General features: G+C 38.6%; 1 protein-coding gene across 4 annotated transcripts in view; it reads right to left on the minus strand.

The window, feature by feature from the left end:
- The window catches only part of kat7b (K(lysine) acetyltransferase 7b), a 79,326-nt gene that overhangs the window by 17,214 nt on the left and 45,755 nt on the right, over positions 1-16,357 (minus strand). For all 4 annotated transcript variants that reach the window (XM_067968994.1, XM_067968993.1, XM_067968995.1 and 1 more), the window contains 4 exons: positions 14,181-14,291; positions 11,588-11,779; positions 7,503-7,592; positions 1,769-1,909 (listed from right to left, as the gene is read on the minus strand). In XM_067968994.1, coding sequence (XP_067825095.1) covers positions 1,769-1,909; positions 7,503-7,592; positions 11,588-11,779; positions 14,181-14,291 — 534 coding nt within the window. The remainder of the gene's footprint in view (positions 1-1,768; positions 1,910-7,502; positions 7,593-11,587; positions 11,780-14,180; positions 14,292-16,357) is intronic.

Raw genomic sequence — 16,357 nt, forward strand, 5'->3', positions numbered from 1 at the left:
CTCCAGCTCAATCTTCCTGTGAGGGTTTGGCAGTTGCTTCAAATGCTTATGAATTCCATGCTGAAGTTGCAAAACCTATAAAAGTAATTTTGAGTATTGCAAAATGTTTCTTTAGACATTCCCTTGGTAAATAAACCTATTGTTTAGATGTCAATTCTTCCAAATTACACAATCTATTTTCTCATTATTTATTATAAAAGCTGGACCAAGCCACAGTGGAGAAACAAAATTAGTTATTAGCCACAACATTCTTAGCAGTTTATTTTTCTCACAGAAGATATGCGCTGGGCAGTGATTTATATGAATTCACATAAGCTGGATACTTGCTGACGCCTCAGTGACTGATATAAAATGAGCTCATTCAGGGTATTCTCCAGGGCAAAAATCAACCACTTAAGAGTATAACCAAAAATAGTTATGTCCATAACTAAACTGTAAATAAAAGGCTGGCAATCATTGTTGATGACAACAAAGCAGATTAATGTCTCCATTAAAAGAGTGTCATACAAACATATTAGCCCAAAATTTGTTGGACCAAGGCATCTCACGGCATGTCCCGTTAGGTAGACTTTTTCCCTTACTCATCTGCTCGAAAAATTTTTGCGTCGGAAATTGCTGGAAGTGCAAGCTGATAACGGGGCATCAGGGGCTTTGGTGAACAACAGTCTATCTCCTTAACCAATGAGATTTAAGGATTCAGAAAGAAACAGAGGAACGACAAAGAAGGAAATAGTGTGAATTAGAGTCAAATCAGGTAGAGAGACAGAAATAAAAAGGGAAATATTGGATTGAGAGAAAACTTGGGTAGCACTTGGAGAACAGAGTACTCTTGAAAATATTGGGCCATAATTTGCTGTAGCTGGGCCTCTAAAGGTGTCTGCAGTTAGTCAGACTTGCCCTTGCACGTTTGGGTTTTTAAATTTTTTGCATGGCATGTTGATGATGGTGCGAGCTGATAACATCGTAGCAAGGGAAACAGGGCATCTGGGACCTGAATGAACAGGGCAAGCAACTAACTGTGTATTTTTTTAACAAATCAGATTAAAGGATTGTGAAATTAACAATGCAAGGATTGGGAAGGAAGTGTAAATTAGAGTGGGCGAATTCAATGTCAAATCAAGTACAGAAAGAGAAATAAAGAGAGGGAAAGAAAGATTGGATTGAGAGAGAAAGAGAAAAAAAAGACAAAAGAAAAGTAAGAAAAAAAATTTTTAAATTAAAAGTTAACATTTTAAAAATCTTTAAGAACAATTTATTACCTGCAGGAATGAGACTCCACAGTTTCAACTGCTCCCTTTCTGAGCCAGAGAGGTTGAGTGGCAGTGCAGGAACAGAAATCTCAACAGTGTAAGGTCCCTTTTAATGACAAGGATCAGCTCTAACTTACTGTGACAAGCTTTATTCGATTTAACAGTGCGAATGCAGCAATTTCTTAAAACTCACGGGGAGGTTGAGGGCGAGCTCCTGTTTTCACAAGGCTAACGGTGGAGTGGCGCAAATCATCCAGCAATTTGTGGCGATTCGAAACTCGTGGGGTATCTCTTCCTTACCACAAATTGCTGGACGATTTACACACTAATAATGGTTTGCACATTAAACACGCCGTTATTTTGCCAGCAATTTCTAGCTTTGTCCAGTATTTCATCAACAGTAATTTGTAGCCCAAGTCTTCAACTACACCATACACAGTGTAAATTTTTCTGTAAATAGATTCAAATTGAGATGTGGAAAAAAATAAAGACATCAAAAAAACTTCAACTTCCTTTACCTTAGAGAAATATCCAACAAGATGACACCCTGTGTTATCAGCTTCTGTCATCACATAAAACAAGAAAGGTTCTACATCATAATATAACGTCTTGTGGTCCAAAAATAGCTTAGCCAGAAGGCATAGGTTCTGGCAGTAGATCTAGAACAATAAGAAGAAAAATCATTCAGGTGTTCCATTTAAAAGAAACACCTGCCAGATGAGAAACTAGAACTTTCTTCACTGAGACAGGATTAAACATTTTTTGCTGTTTAATTTTCTTCTCCTTTCTTGATAGACACGCTGAGGCACCATTCCATGGACACTAGCAGGGCTTTGGTATCATACCAAAGACCATAAGTATGGTCAGCATATTCAACTTATTGGGGGCACACATACACTTTCCAATAGAGGTCAATGGAGAGGAATCAAAAGTAGGAAATCTGGCTGATTTTCCCCATCTTAGTCAGAGGAACTGAGGCTATCACTTACTACCACCTACTGCCATCACTTTTAAAATCAGCTAACCCCGAACAGACCAAACCTGGAATCTTCCATGCTGGGCATGTACTTTGCCCACTGAGCCATAAGTGGGAAAGAAAAGACTTTAATCTACTGATGATCTCATTATTTGGAAGGAAATAGGTTCAGAGATCTAACAAGGTCAAAAAGATCATTATCCTTCAAGTCTAGATCAAGGAAACCTCACAACATTCTTTCTTGCAGGAGAAACGGGTAAGTGCAACTGCAGCAATATTGCAGGTCTTGGGATTCTGCCTCCCCCAAACAGCTCAGGGATCAGAAGGAAATATTTCGTGCCAAGTCCTGAATTGAGGCATTCACTGGCAAGAAATCCCTGACCACAACTCTGGAGCTAAGAGGGACCTGGTGACTATTTAGCCTCTGGCCTGGTACAATGAAGAAATAGGGCAAAAATTCAAAAGCATCCAAACTTGGGGAAGGTCGGTGAAAAAAGAGTTGAAATTCTATTTTCCCCAAGTATTACATGTATGATGTAAGCTGGGATTTCTGCCTTTATTTCAAATGATTTTTAGAACAGTCAGGGCAAAATCAAATTAAAAAAAGTGACTTTGTCAGCTGTGTCCATGAGGTGGTCTTGTGCACGGATTCTCTTGTTTTGTGGTTGCATTGAAAGACACTGGCTGACTGCTGGGGAATTCCCTTAGATTTCAAGGGAAGTAGTATTTGCATCCCATCTGAGTTGATGGGACAGATGCAAAATGTGATTTTTTCTTTCACTGGATGTTGAGAACTATTACAAGCGGGCAGGTGTGAACATAAATTAGCTGAGACTTGTTCCCTGAATGATTAAGAACATAGTTTGCCATGATGTGTGCTTGTTTAAGACAATCTTCAGAGGACTTAATTTTAGATTAAAGAAAGGACACCCATATAATCTAGAGGCTGTCTCATAATTTCTAGTTCTCTCACTGCTAACATCAGCTGGCAGCCAATACAGGCACAGGTGAGAAAATACCTCAATATCTACCATCAGAGATTGCATTTTGAGAGAGTTTGCTGAGGAGAGCGTGGTACTTTCCAGTAAACATGATGCCCTTCCCCTGCCGTGAATAAAATTTCTGCTCTTAAAGAACTCACTATGCTTACAAAAACTACCATAAACTGCAAATACAAAAACAAGTATTGAGGAAAGTCAAAATTATATCACCATTTTGCTCTTAGGAGTGGTTTGTTGCCAGGAAGGGATAGAAAGGAAGGAAGGGATAGAAAGGAAGAGGAAAAAAATGAAGGAAAGAATAAAAAGAGTTAAGGAAGGGATAGATGGAAAGGAAGGAAAAAGATTAAAATAGCACCTTATCATTTCTCATGAGCACATTTCAACAATGAATTACTTTGAAATGCAGTGACTAGAGGGTGTAAAGCGATTAACCCAGCATCAAAGCTGAAGGACGGGCTAGGGTGTGTGCCCAACTAAGAGTTCTATATACAAACGCACAGAGTATAAGGAATAAATTAAATGAACTACAGGTACAAATTCAAATTGGAGGGTATGACATGATAGCTATTACTGAGACATGGCTGCAGGATGGTCAGGATTGGGAACTAAATATACCAGGTTATAAGGTCTACAGGAGAGATAGAGAAAATGGAAGAGGGGGAGGAGTAGCCTTAATGATAAAGGAGGATATAACGAGAGGTAAGCAGCCAACAGAGACCTTATGGGTTGAATTGAGAAATAGTAAAGGATGTAAGACTATAGTGGGAGTTGTCGATAGGACCCCTGGCAGCAACTCTGAAGTGCTAGATTGTATAAATGCAGCAATTAGACAAGCATGTAACTAAGTCATAGTGGTCTTAATGGGGGACTTTAACCTTCACGTAGATTGGGAAAAGCAGACTAGCAACTATCAGAAAGGTAGTGAATTTCTTGAGTGTGTCTGGGATAGTTTTCTACAGCAGTATGTCCTAGAGGCAACAAGGAGGCAAGCCATACTGCATTTAGTAAGGAGTAATGAACCAGATTTAGTTAACAGCTTAACTGTACCTGAACATCTATCCAACAGCGATCATAACATGTAGTGTTTGAAAGGGAAAAAAGTGAGTCAGCTGCTAAGATTCTAGACTTGGGTAAGGCCGACTTCAATGGGATGAGACTGAGACTTTCCACAGTAAACTGGGCAAATCTGTTAACGGGTAAAACGACTGATGACCAGTGGGAAATGTTTAAAGAAACATTTAACGTGATACAGAACCGTTTATACCTCTGAGAGGCAAGAACTCTACTTGCCAAAAAAAAACAGCCATGGACAACTAAAGAGGTAAGGGACAGTATAAGACATAAGGAAAGGGCATACAAAAAGGCAAAAAATGGCACCGATCCTGGTGAATGGAAAAGATACAAAGGGTCATAAAACAGATAGTAAGAGATAAAAAAAAGTATGAAAAGAAACTTGCAAGGGATATCAAAACCAATACAAAGAACTTTTATAGTTATATTAGGAAAAAAAGAGGGTGGTCAGGAGCAGTGTTGGCCCCTTAAAAACTGAAAGTGGGGACATTGTCATTGACAATGGGGAAATGGCAGACATGTTGAATAATTACTTTGCATCAGTATTTACAGTAGAAAAAGAGGATAGCATGCCGGAAATCCCAAGAAAACTAATATTGAATCGGGGACAGGGACTCGATAAAATTAACATACGTAAAACAACAGTAATGAAGAAAATAATAGCACTAAAAAGTGACAAATCCCCAGGACCATATGGTTTCCATCCCAGGGTTTTAAAGGAAGTAGGTGAGCACATTGCAGATGCCCTAACTATAATCTTTCAAAGTTCTCTAGATTCAGGAACTGTCCCTCTGGATTGGAAAATTGCACATGTTACTCCGCTTTTTAAGAAAGGAAAGAGAGGGAAACCAGGGAATTATAGACCAGTTAGCCTAACATCTGTTGTGGGGAAAATGCTGGAGTCTATAATTTAAGGATAGGGTGACTGAACACCTCGAAAATTTTCAGTTAATCAGAAAGAGCCAGCATGGATTTGTGAAAGGTAGGTCGTGCCTGACAAACCTGATTGAATTTTTTGAAGAGGTGACTAAAGTAGTGGACAGGGGAATGTCAATGGATATTATTTATTATGGTCTTCCAGAAGGAAGACCATAATAAAGTCAAGGAGGAAGCCTTCGAAAGCTTGTGAATTTCAAATAAAATTGTTGGACTATAACTTGGTGTTGTAAAATTGTTTACAAATCCACATAAGAGACTATTAGCTAAGATAGAAGCCCAGGGAATCGAGGGAAAAGTACGGACTTGGTTAGGAAGTTGGCTGAGCAAAAGGCGACAGAGAGTAGGGATAATGGGTAGGTACTCACATTGGCAGGATGTGACTAGTGGAATCCCGCAGAGATCTGTCTTGGGGCCTCAATTATTCACAATATTTATTAACGAATTAGATGAAGGCATAGAAAGTCTCATATCTAAGTTTGCCGATGACACAAAGATTGGTGGCATTGTAAGCAGTGTAGATGAAAACATAAAATTACAAAGGGAATTAGGTTAGGTGAATGGGCAAAACTGTGGCAAATGAAATTCAATGTAGGCAAATGTGAGGTCATTCACTTTGGACCAAAAAAGGATAGAACAGGGTACTTTAAATGGTAAAAAGTTAAAAACAGTGGATTGTCCAAAGGGACTTAGGGGTTCAGGTACATAGATCCTTGAAGTGTCATGAACAGGTGCAGAAAATAATCAATAAGGCTAATGGAATGCTGGCCTTTATATCTAGAGGATTAGAGTACAAAGGGGCAGAAGTTATGCTGCAGCTATACAAAACTCTGGTTAAACCGCACCTGGAGTACTGTGAGCAGTTCTGGGCACCGCACCTTCGCAAAGACATATTGGCCTTGGAGGGAGTGCAGCATAGGTTTACTAGAATGATATCCGGACTTCAAGGGTTAAGTTACGAGGAGACATTACACAAATTGGGGTTGTATTCTCTAGAGTTTAGAAGGTTAAGGGGTGATCTGATCGAAGTTTAAGATATTAAGGGGAACAGATCGGGTGGATAGAAAGAAACTATTTCCGCTGGTTGGGGATTCTAGGAGTAGGGGGCACAGTCTAAAAATTAGAGCCACACCTTTCAGGAGTGAGATTAGAAAACACTTCTACACAGAGGGTGGTAGAAGTTTGGAACTCTCTTCCGCAAACGGAAATTAATGCTAGCTCAATTGCTCATTTTAAATCTGAGATTGATAGCTTTTTGGCAACCAAAGGTATTAAGGGACATGGGCCAAAGGAAGGTATATGGAATTAGATCACAGGTCAGCCATGATCTTATCAAATACGGAGCGGGCTCGAGGGGCTGAATGGCCTACTCCTGTTCCTATGTTCCTATGACTGGTTACAAGTGGAGTCAAGTATGGAGACAAGTATGGCGGCCATTTTTTGCACAGTAAGATTCTACAAACAGCAATGAGATCAATGACTAGTTGATTTATTTTTTGAGTTGGTGATTGAAGGAGGAACATTTGTCAAGACATCAGCAGAATAGTGCTGAGATTTTTTAATGTCCACTTGAGCCACTAGAACACAGGCAGGTGGAGCTTAGCTCAACGTCTCAAACGAAGGACGGTACCTTTCACAAAACAGTGTTCCCTCAGTATTGCGTTGCTCAAGTCTTGGTGCAAGGCTTGACGTCACAATCTTCTGTTCCAGAGGGGAAAATGCTATCAAATGAGCCACTCACTATGAACTAATGTTTATAAAATGCTGCAGTTTTAAATTTAAAGAGAATATCTACCGTGTTTGTAATGGCCAGAATGTAACCCAGATTTTGGATGGCTACAGAAACAATTGAGCTTCACTCTCACTGCTTACGGCCCTTCAAAATCTCTCTTTGTTGAAGTCTCATACCGCACATCCAGCCAATAGTTCCCCATATATTCTCAAATTACTATCAGGAATAAAAATATGCTCCGGAGGAAATATGCACGCATAGTGAAATGGTAGTATTCCAAGCATGGAAGAAATATATTCTAATTGCTAATAGTTTTGAAATTATTGCTTGGACGCTGTAAAATGATGAAGCATTTGAAGAGCAAGAACGATAAAGTATTTGTTATAATTACAACTACGGAGACAAACTGTTTGGATTAGAAACATTTAGTGTAGAATTTGCAAGGAACTTTCAATCAATTCAAAACACAAAAGTGCAAAATTCATCAGTACAAGACAGCCTATTATAATTATAATTTGTTTTTAAACAAAAAATACCTTATTTTTCTTCCCATCCACTTCAAATACTGATATATTTCCTTTTCTATAAATTTCATCTCCTGGAGGATGCTTCCATACACATTTTGCCTGGAAGGAAAAATTAAAGCAAAATTGTGGTTACACAGAACAAATATAACATTTCTATTCTTTATAGTGAGAATTGTATTAACTTTATATTTTAACACCTACTGTCTAACAGGACACCAAATTGAAATTCTGTACATTGGAGACCACAAAAAAGCCATCCACTGAGCTCTGAAACTTACTTTCAAATTTGGTAGAGTGAAATTTTGATGTACAAGATACATAACTTTTTCAAACATAAAAAAATAAAAATTTGCATAATACAATACAAATCAGTCAAGTGTCCACTATTAAGTAACTACCCTCAATTTCACCATCACTTTACATAAAACTGCAAGTACTTGTGTATATATTCCATAGAACATCAGATGAATGCATTTGCAAGCAGTAAAATCTCACGGCAAGATGCTGACCACCTTTTCAAGCTCATTACAGATATATGGCGGCATCTGGAGCCCTTGATTCATTTACTACCTTTCTAGCTACACTTTATCCCGTATTTATACAATCACAAGTTTTTGCAAAAACAAAATAATGTTTTATCGCATGCTGACAAGTACATTTCAAGCGCTGGATGTAACACTCCTTTGATTGTTACATCGAGTCTGCAGCACAGAAACAAGACAATCGGTCCAAATGGTCTATGTCGGCGTTTATGCGCCAGACAAGCCTCCTCTCTCCCTACTTCATCTAACTGTCAGCATACCCTTCTATTCCTTTTTCCCTCATGTACTTATCTAGTTTCCCCATAAATGCACCTGTTATTTGCCTCAACTGTTCCTTGTGGCAACATGTTCCACATTCTTACCATTCTTTGCATAAAGAAATTTCTTCTGAATTGCTTATTGGATTTATTAGTGACTATCTTATATTTATGACCTCTAGTTTTAGACTCACCCACAAGTGGAAACATTTTCTCTACGTCTACCCTATCTCGAGGGCAATTAGGGATGGGCAATAAATGCCGGCCTTGCCAGCGACGCCCACATCCCGTGAACGAATAAAAAAAAAACCCTTTCATTATCTTAAAAGGCATCTATCAGTTCTCTTCTCTTTTCTAGAGAACAGCGCCCAAGCCTGTTCAGCCTTTCCTGATAAGCATATCCTCTCAGTTCTGGCATCATCCTTGTGAATCTTTTTTGGACCTTCTCCAATGCCTCTATATCCATTTTATTGTTAGTATGCAGGTACAGCAAGTGATTAGGAAGGCAAATGGAATGTTGTCATATATTGCAAGGGGAATGGAATATAAAAGTAGAGATGTTTTACTAGTTATGCAGGGCATTGGTGAGATCACATCTAGAATATTGTGTGCAGTTTTGGTCTCCTTATTTAAGAAAGGACATAATTGCTTTAGAGGCGGTTCAGAGAAGATTCACTCGACTGATTCCTGGGATGAGGGGTTATCTTATGAGGAAAGGATGGACAAGTTGGGCCTGTATACATTGCAGTTTAGAAGAATGAGAGGTGATCTTATTGAAACATTTAAGATCCTGAGGGGACTTGAAAGGGTAGATGCTGAGAGGATGTTTCCCCTTGTGGGAGAGACTAGAACTAGGGGCCACAGTTTAAAAATAAGGAGTCTCCCATTTAAGACAGAGATGAGGAGAATTTTTTTTTATCTCAGAGGGTCATGAGTGTGTGGAATGCCCTTCCCCAAAGAGCGGTGGAGGCAGGGTCATTGAATATTTTTTTTTAAGGCTGAGTTAGATAGATTCCTGATTAACAAGGGAGTCAAAGGTTATAGTAGGTAGACGGGAAAGTAGGGTTGAGGTCACAATCAGATTAGCCATGATCTTATCAAATGGCAGAACAGGCTCGAATGGCCGAATGGCCTACTCCTGCTCTTAATTCGTTTGTTAGTATAATATGGAGACCAGAACTGTGCACAGTACTCCAAGTGGTCTAACCAAGGTTCTGTACAAGTCTAACATAACTTCTCTGCTATTCAATTCTATCCCTCCAGAAATGAACCCCACTTCTTGGTTTGCCTTTTTATGGCCTTATTAACCTGCATCGCTACTTTTAGTGATTTGAGTATCTGTACCCAGAGATCCCTTGGCTCCTCTACCCCATTTAGAATCTTATTATCCAAGCAGTATGTGGCTTCCTTATTCTTCCTACCAAAATGCACCACCTCACACTTACCTATATTGAAATTCATTTGCCAATTACACACTCATTCTGCAAGTTTACTAATTTCTTCTTGCATTTTGACACATTCTTCCTTTGTATTAACTACACCCCTCAATTTGGTGTCGTCCGCAAATTTTGAAATTATATTTCCAATTCCCAAGTCCGAATCGTTAATGTAAATTGTGATCAGCAGTGGTCCCAGCACCAATCTCTGTGGACCACCACTTCCTACCTTTCGACAGTCTGAGTAGCTACCCTTAATCCCTACTCTCTGTTTTCTGTTTTGTAGCCAACTTGCTGCCCATTCTGCTACTTGTCCCCTGACTCCACATGCTCTGACCTTAGTCATGAATCTACAATGCGGTACCTTATCGAAGGCCTTTTGAAAATCTAAATATATTAGATCTACTGCATTACCCTCGTTCACTCTGTTACTTCCTCAATAAGGTTGGTCAAGTGTGACTTTCCCTTCTGAAATCTGTGCTGACTACTCTTCATTATATTTTCTAAATGGATGGGCAATAGTCTAGAAACATTTAGAGCATTAATAGATCTGAAAATACTCAATGATCAGCCATACCAGAGCAGCACAGAAGTCCTGAACAGGTGGTGATGCATGATCAACACAGCCAATTATCAAAAATAATTGCATCTGTCAATAATACCCTGTTCTAACTAAATTAGCTTGAGATATTTTTCCAACTAATTTCTATTAGCAACCAATCATAAAATAACATTCTCTATACAATAATTACATAACACTATATACTTTTGGACAACTTTGAAAAAAATATCCACATACAAAATTGAACAATATTCACACTTTTTAATGTAAATTAAAAGTGTACAGCCGGATTTGTGGCCCAAACCACCTCTTTTTAAATCAACGTTAAATCTTTCATTTCAGTCTTTTACCTAGCCAACAGTAAATCATAAATAAATCATTTCTGTACTAAACTGAAAAGCATCCTGATCAGTCAGAATTACAGATATAGGTGGCAAAGGCTTTAAACATACAGCCAGAACAATATTATACTTAATGCTCTGATTAACTCTATACACCCAATAATATTCATTTTTGAGCAGGTGCCATAAAGATTAAATAGAGGACTGGAAATGTTCATAATTTAAATAAGAAAGTCTATTTATGAGATGTGGATCATCACTTGAATTTTGCAGGTTTAGATTATCTGGTTGGAATAGCACCCACACTTCTTATGTGGCTGGTAATGCCATAGGAAGTAGGTCTGTCTGTTAGGACAGGCGACTACAAGCATTAGCAATTGAGGCATTACAGACAAAGCAACAGATTTGAATCAGATAGCGATCGATACTAGTAGCTGATAAAAACTCTGATGCTTTCAGTCCAAAAGAAAGACCAATCTATGTCTCAGGTCAGTAATTTAATACTGTTCAGTGAGCGCCTCAATCTGAACAGCTGTCACTATGTTCCTTGGGAGATTCTGCTCTGTTTGAATTAGAAACTAACCAACATGCACACAGGATGTCATAGAAAATGATAAACTGCCATATTACATAAATTAACCATCATCTTTATTTGCATGTAAAAATCCATTTATACTGAAACTACGAAAATATTTTGTAAACAAAGGAAAAGCCGACTATATTTTGAGGGTAGGAAGTAATTTTTGAATTGCTAATAGAAATGGATTCAGTTTAATTCCAGCTTCCGTACAGATTTTATTCCCATGCATTTCATGTAACTGCTGCAGAATTTTAAATCACCAACGTATCTCCTACAAAGGAGATTTCACTGCTTAGTTATCAATCTCTTCAAGAATCTAGAATTAAATCTGAGCCAATTCAATTATCTTGTTTGTTTTTGCTGACAAACGACTTACCATATGCCTGCGAAGGATGGTCTGACTTTTCATGTATTTGAGACAGAACTCACACATGTACAGCCTCCCTAGACGAGCATACTCTTCAGGGTATGGAGAATGGTACCAGGTATCCAGCTCATATCGACCGAACACTATGGTCTTAATCATGTTACTGCCTTCTGTAATTTGGCCCTGTAACCGTAACTTTTCCTACAGTAAAGAAAGAAAATTGAAGCTATATATCAGTATTCAAGTGCTACCCAAACTGTAGTCTCAGTTACCTGGCAATATTAGTCTCATATTTTATCTGAATAGGATCAAAAATTACTGCCAATTACATTTACAGGTTATACAGCAGTATACGTTATAATTATGCTGCATCACAGAATAGGAGGACACGGGTTTGCATCCACAACTCCCCACAAGAGAAATTTTTGATTTCTAGATTGTTTTCAGAGGGAGAAAAAAAGAGCAGTACTCAACCAACCAGTTACAGAGTAACAAATTTTATTATTGGAACAATTATTATTATTCGGTTCCAGAAACGAAGAAAAATTGCTGTTTAAATTTGCATTTTATTCATGAATTTTTCATCAACGCTGCCACCCAGTGTCAGCATCAAGCACTCAAGTTCCAGGGTAAAGGCTTTTATATGTGGCCTGGTCCTAAGCCTCATACTGCAACATTGTGTGTTTTGCAGTTTCCACATCACACATCTTTTTGGATTCTGAGCATTACTAATTTAATGCCAATCTATGTTAAATTATTGGCACCCGCGGTTACCAGGAACTGATGTAAAATGACTTTAAACAGTTTCAATGATATTCTTGCAGAATGATGTGGAGATGCCGGTGATGGACTGGGGTTGACAATTGTAAACAATTTTACAACACCAAGTTATAGTCCAACAATTTTATTTGAAATTCACAAGCTTTCGTCGTCATTGATGACATGTTCTCGCCATGTTCTCCGCAGCCTTCAACATGTCATCAATGACGACGAACACCTCGCTATGGCCATCCCCACACCTCCACTACTCGCCTTTAAACAGCCACCCAACCTCAAACAGACTATCGTTCGCAGCAAATTACCCAGCTTTCAGGAGAACAGCGTCCACGACACCACACAACCCTGCCACGGTAACCTCTGCAAGACATGCCAGATCATCGACACAGATACCACCATCACACGAGAGGACACCACCCACCAGGTGCATGGTTCATACTCCTGTGACTCGGCCAACGTTGTCTACCTCATACGTTGCAGGAAAGGATGTCCCAGAGCATGGTACATTGGCGAGACCATGCAGACACTGCGACAACGGATGAACGGACACGGCGCAACAATCGCCAGACAGGAGGGTTCCCTCCCAGTCGGGGAACACTTCAGCAGTCAAGGACATTCAGCCACTGACCTTCGGGTAAGCATACTCCAAGGCGGCCTTCGAGACACACGACAACGCAAAATTGTCGAGCAGAAATTGATAACCAAGTTCCGCACCCATGAGGACGGCCTCAACCGGGATCTTGGGTTCATGTCACGCTACACGTAACCCCACCAGCGAACATATGTTATCTGTTTTTAATATAACGGGTCATTTGCTGTCTTTTCTATTTTTTTTTGGTGGTTTGTATATTCGGTGGCCTTTTAGGTAACACCTCTCTGTCTGCACACTGTGATTGCCGTGGCAACGGGCAGTTGGAAAGACTATCTGTAATCACCAGGCATTGTTCTGTGATTTATAAATGCAAAGGGTTCGAGGATTTCATTTCCACAACATTCACCTGAGGAAGGAGGAAGCCTCCGAAAGCTTGTGAATTTCAAATAAAATTGTTGGACTATAACTTGGTGTTGTAAAATTGTTTACAATTCTTGCAGAAGACAGAGGATAATTTCAAACAGTCAGCCAGTCATGGCTGGATTTAAATCAAGGTCCCAAAGGTGAAAGGACACCCATTGTGGCACCCAAGCTGTAAAAATTAAAGAATTAAAATTAATGTTAACATCTGTTTTCCTCTAATGTTTTTGCTTAAGCAGTAAATGCTGATGACATCACCAGAGGTCCAAGATGGTTAGCAAGCCCAGCAGTGAGGGGAAACTAAATTAACACCAGTAAGCATTCGATCTACAACCAAGGTCATTTCAACAATTACATGCAATGTAATTGTTGAAATTACTCCCTTTCTCAGTTTAGACTCAGTTGTTCTTACAAGTTACTTTCCTCAGTAATATTGGTATTTATCATTTAAACTAAAATACATTTTTTCAGATCAACAGAAAAAAATCCAAAAGAATACTGTTAATCTTAACTGTTTTGCTACTAATTTCCCCCTCAAATTACTAGTGGCAATAATTCTATTGTTTTTCTGCAACATCTCTCATTGAAGGCCTTTTGAAGATTGAAATCTGAAAAATCTGAAATGGCTTAAATCAATGTTTAAACTTTAAAATTCAAAAATAATTTTAAGCATCACAAGTAGACTGGAAAGCTACTGTACAAAGATATACCCTCTATTACAAAATTGCTACGATCCAAACGCATATTCATGCAATCCTGCTACTCCAACAGAGCCATGGATAAAGCAGATTATAAACTGACATCACATCATACCAGATCCTCTGAGGCTCGCGCTTGAGCTTTGCGGAATAATTCCAAGTCAAAATCAGATGTAAGATTGTCCAAGAGTGGCTCTCTCGTATTTCCGTGTATCTGTCGGTGTTCCTGCAGTTTTAAGAACCCCACAAACATTACACAGGCATAATTAACAGTCGTTAAAACAAACCAGGTACACGATTAGATTTAAGCACAATAGTCTAACACTCAAACTCAACAAAGCATCCTTGACACACCCATAAATATTGAAGTCTAGAAAAAATGTTCCACTGCTAAGGATGCTGAGTTAATAGTCCAATTGACATGATGTCAATATGTTACATAAACGAAAACCACAAATCTGGATAATAGATTTTTGTTAGGCAAGGATATTAAGGGATATGGAACCAAGGCGGGTAAACGGAGCTAAGAAACAGATCAGCCATGATCTAATTGAATGGCGGAACAGGCTCAAGGGATTGAGTGGCCTGCTCCTGTTCCTACTCACAAATGTTCTCCTGTAAAAAGTTCTAACAGATATATTCATTCAAAAAATTAAAAGACCAGTCATGTAACATCATGCCAGATCTACTGAGGCTTGCGCTTGAGCTTATTTTTTTTTAACATACAAAAATTTTTGCAGTAACAAATTTACCACTATGTTTAGGGGGCTGACTGTTCTTGCACAAACAGAATAAATACAGCATATTTGTTAAACAAATGAGTGGCAAATGTAAGGGAGTCATATGTAACTTTAGTTGAAGTCCAATTAAATCTTCAACTTACTGCATGCTACAAATCAGTGTTTATGGCTGCATAAATTTGTGTAGGTTGATCTGATATTGAAAGCAACTAAGACCGATGAGGGGAACCTCCTGATAAATCATTAAGTTGTTGAAATGAAAAGTATAGCATTCCGGTTTATTTACAAAGGCACGGTTGATGCACTATTTCTAGTATATACTTGTCTTTTGTTTTAAAAAGAGAAGCCAGACGATGCAGGAGAAGAGAGAAAAGTGCCAAGTTTTATGAAAATGTTTCCAGATGCTGAAACAACACTGCTTCTCAGACATGTAAAAGGGACAAAAGGACACTGTAAGCAAATGTATCTCCTTTTAAGAGGAATTCAATGTACAATGGAATAAAAGACAATTGTGAAGTTTGATCAAAATCAAAAGGAAGAATTTTTAAGTTATCGAGATGAGAAGCTATTGTTTATAAACAGAGACCCATGCCATAATGTCACCCTGACTTCTCAGGGAGTGAGACGAATTAAAAAGTTTTATATCATGAGTGCAGACTGTATAAAATCTATAAATGCAGTGCTGCTTTTATGAAAAAGAAATAAAAAGACAGCAAGCAAGCAAGGCTGTCACCTAGGGCACAAAGAATTTGTTTTCAGACATTACATTAAGTAGTAATGTACAAACCAGTTAATCACTATTAAAAATATTTAGGATGCAACCTGAATTGTGAAATTAATGCTTTACTGTTACACATTGCAATGAGGATTCTATTATTTCCTTATTCCTATTATAATAGGTCACTAATAATAAATCTTCTCTTTCATTTCAGTATCAGCAAAGAACAAAATACAGCAACCCCTCATTTAACTTGAGCTCAGTGGCATATGGGTTTCAATAGTTCACAGGGTATGGCATGCTTCATTGCCTAGAACTAAATTAGTTTGCTTCCTGCCCAGGACATGAATTATGCATTCTAAAGCCTGCTTTCAGTGAACCTTTCAGGTCAGCTTTCGAATTGTAATTCGAATGCAAATTGCCTACCACTGACTCTTTTAATTTCACCAGACTATAAATGTTTACATTTCTGATATGCACAATCTCTACAATACCCAAGTGACTACTGAAATCATGCCATAATTGGATGATTTTTGGTGCAAGATTTTGCCAATATGATTTATTTCCCCAACCTGCCCTGTTGCTAACACTGTCTTTACCAGCTGATAAGTTGTTGTTGCTGCTGCTGCTGCTGTTGCCATTTCTGCCCAGTCTGTTTTTGGCACTTCCCACCTGTCGACCGCTGTCACGGTTGTCCAAATCAAGTCTGGCCTTGTTCCTGGAGTAGCAGTAATGGAAGGTTTATGAACTGCAGCAGATAATGCCTGAGGCAGAGTTGAAATGCTCAGGGTACTGGAAACTGTTAACTTCGAGTCTAGCCAGCTGTGACAATAA

Source organism: Heptranchias perlo, chromosome 30, assembly GCF_035084215.1.
Source record: "Heptranchias perlo isolate sHepPer1 chromosome 30, sHepPer1.hap1, whole genome shotgun sequence".
Lineage (NCBI taxonomy): Eukaryota > Metazoa > Chordata > Chondrichthyes > Hexanchiformes > Hexanchidae > Heptranchias > Heptranchias perlo.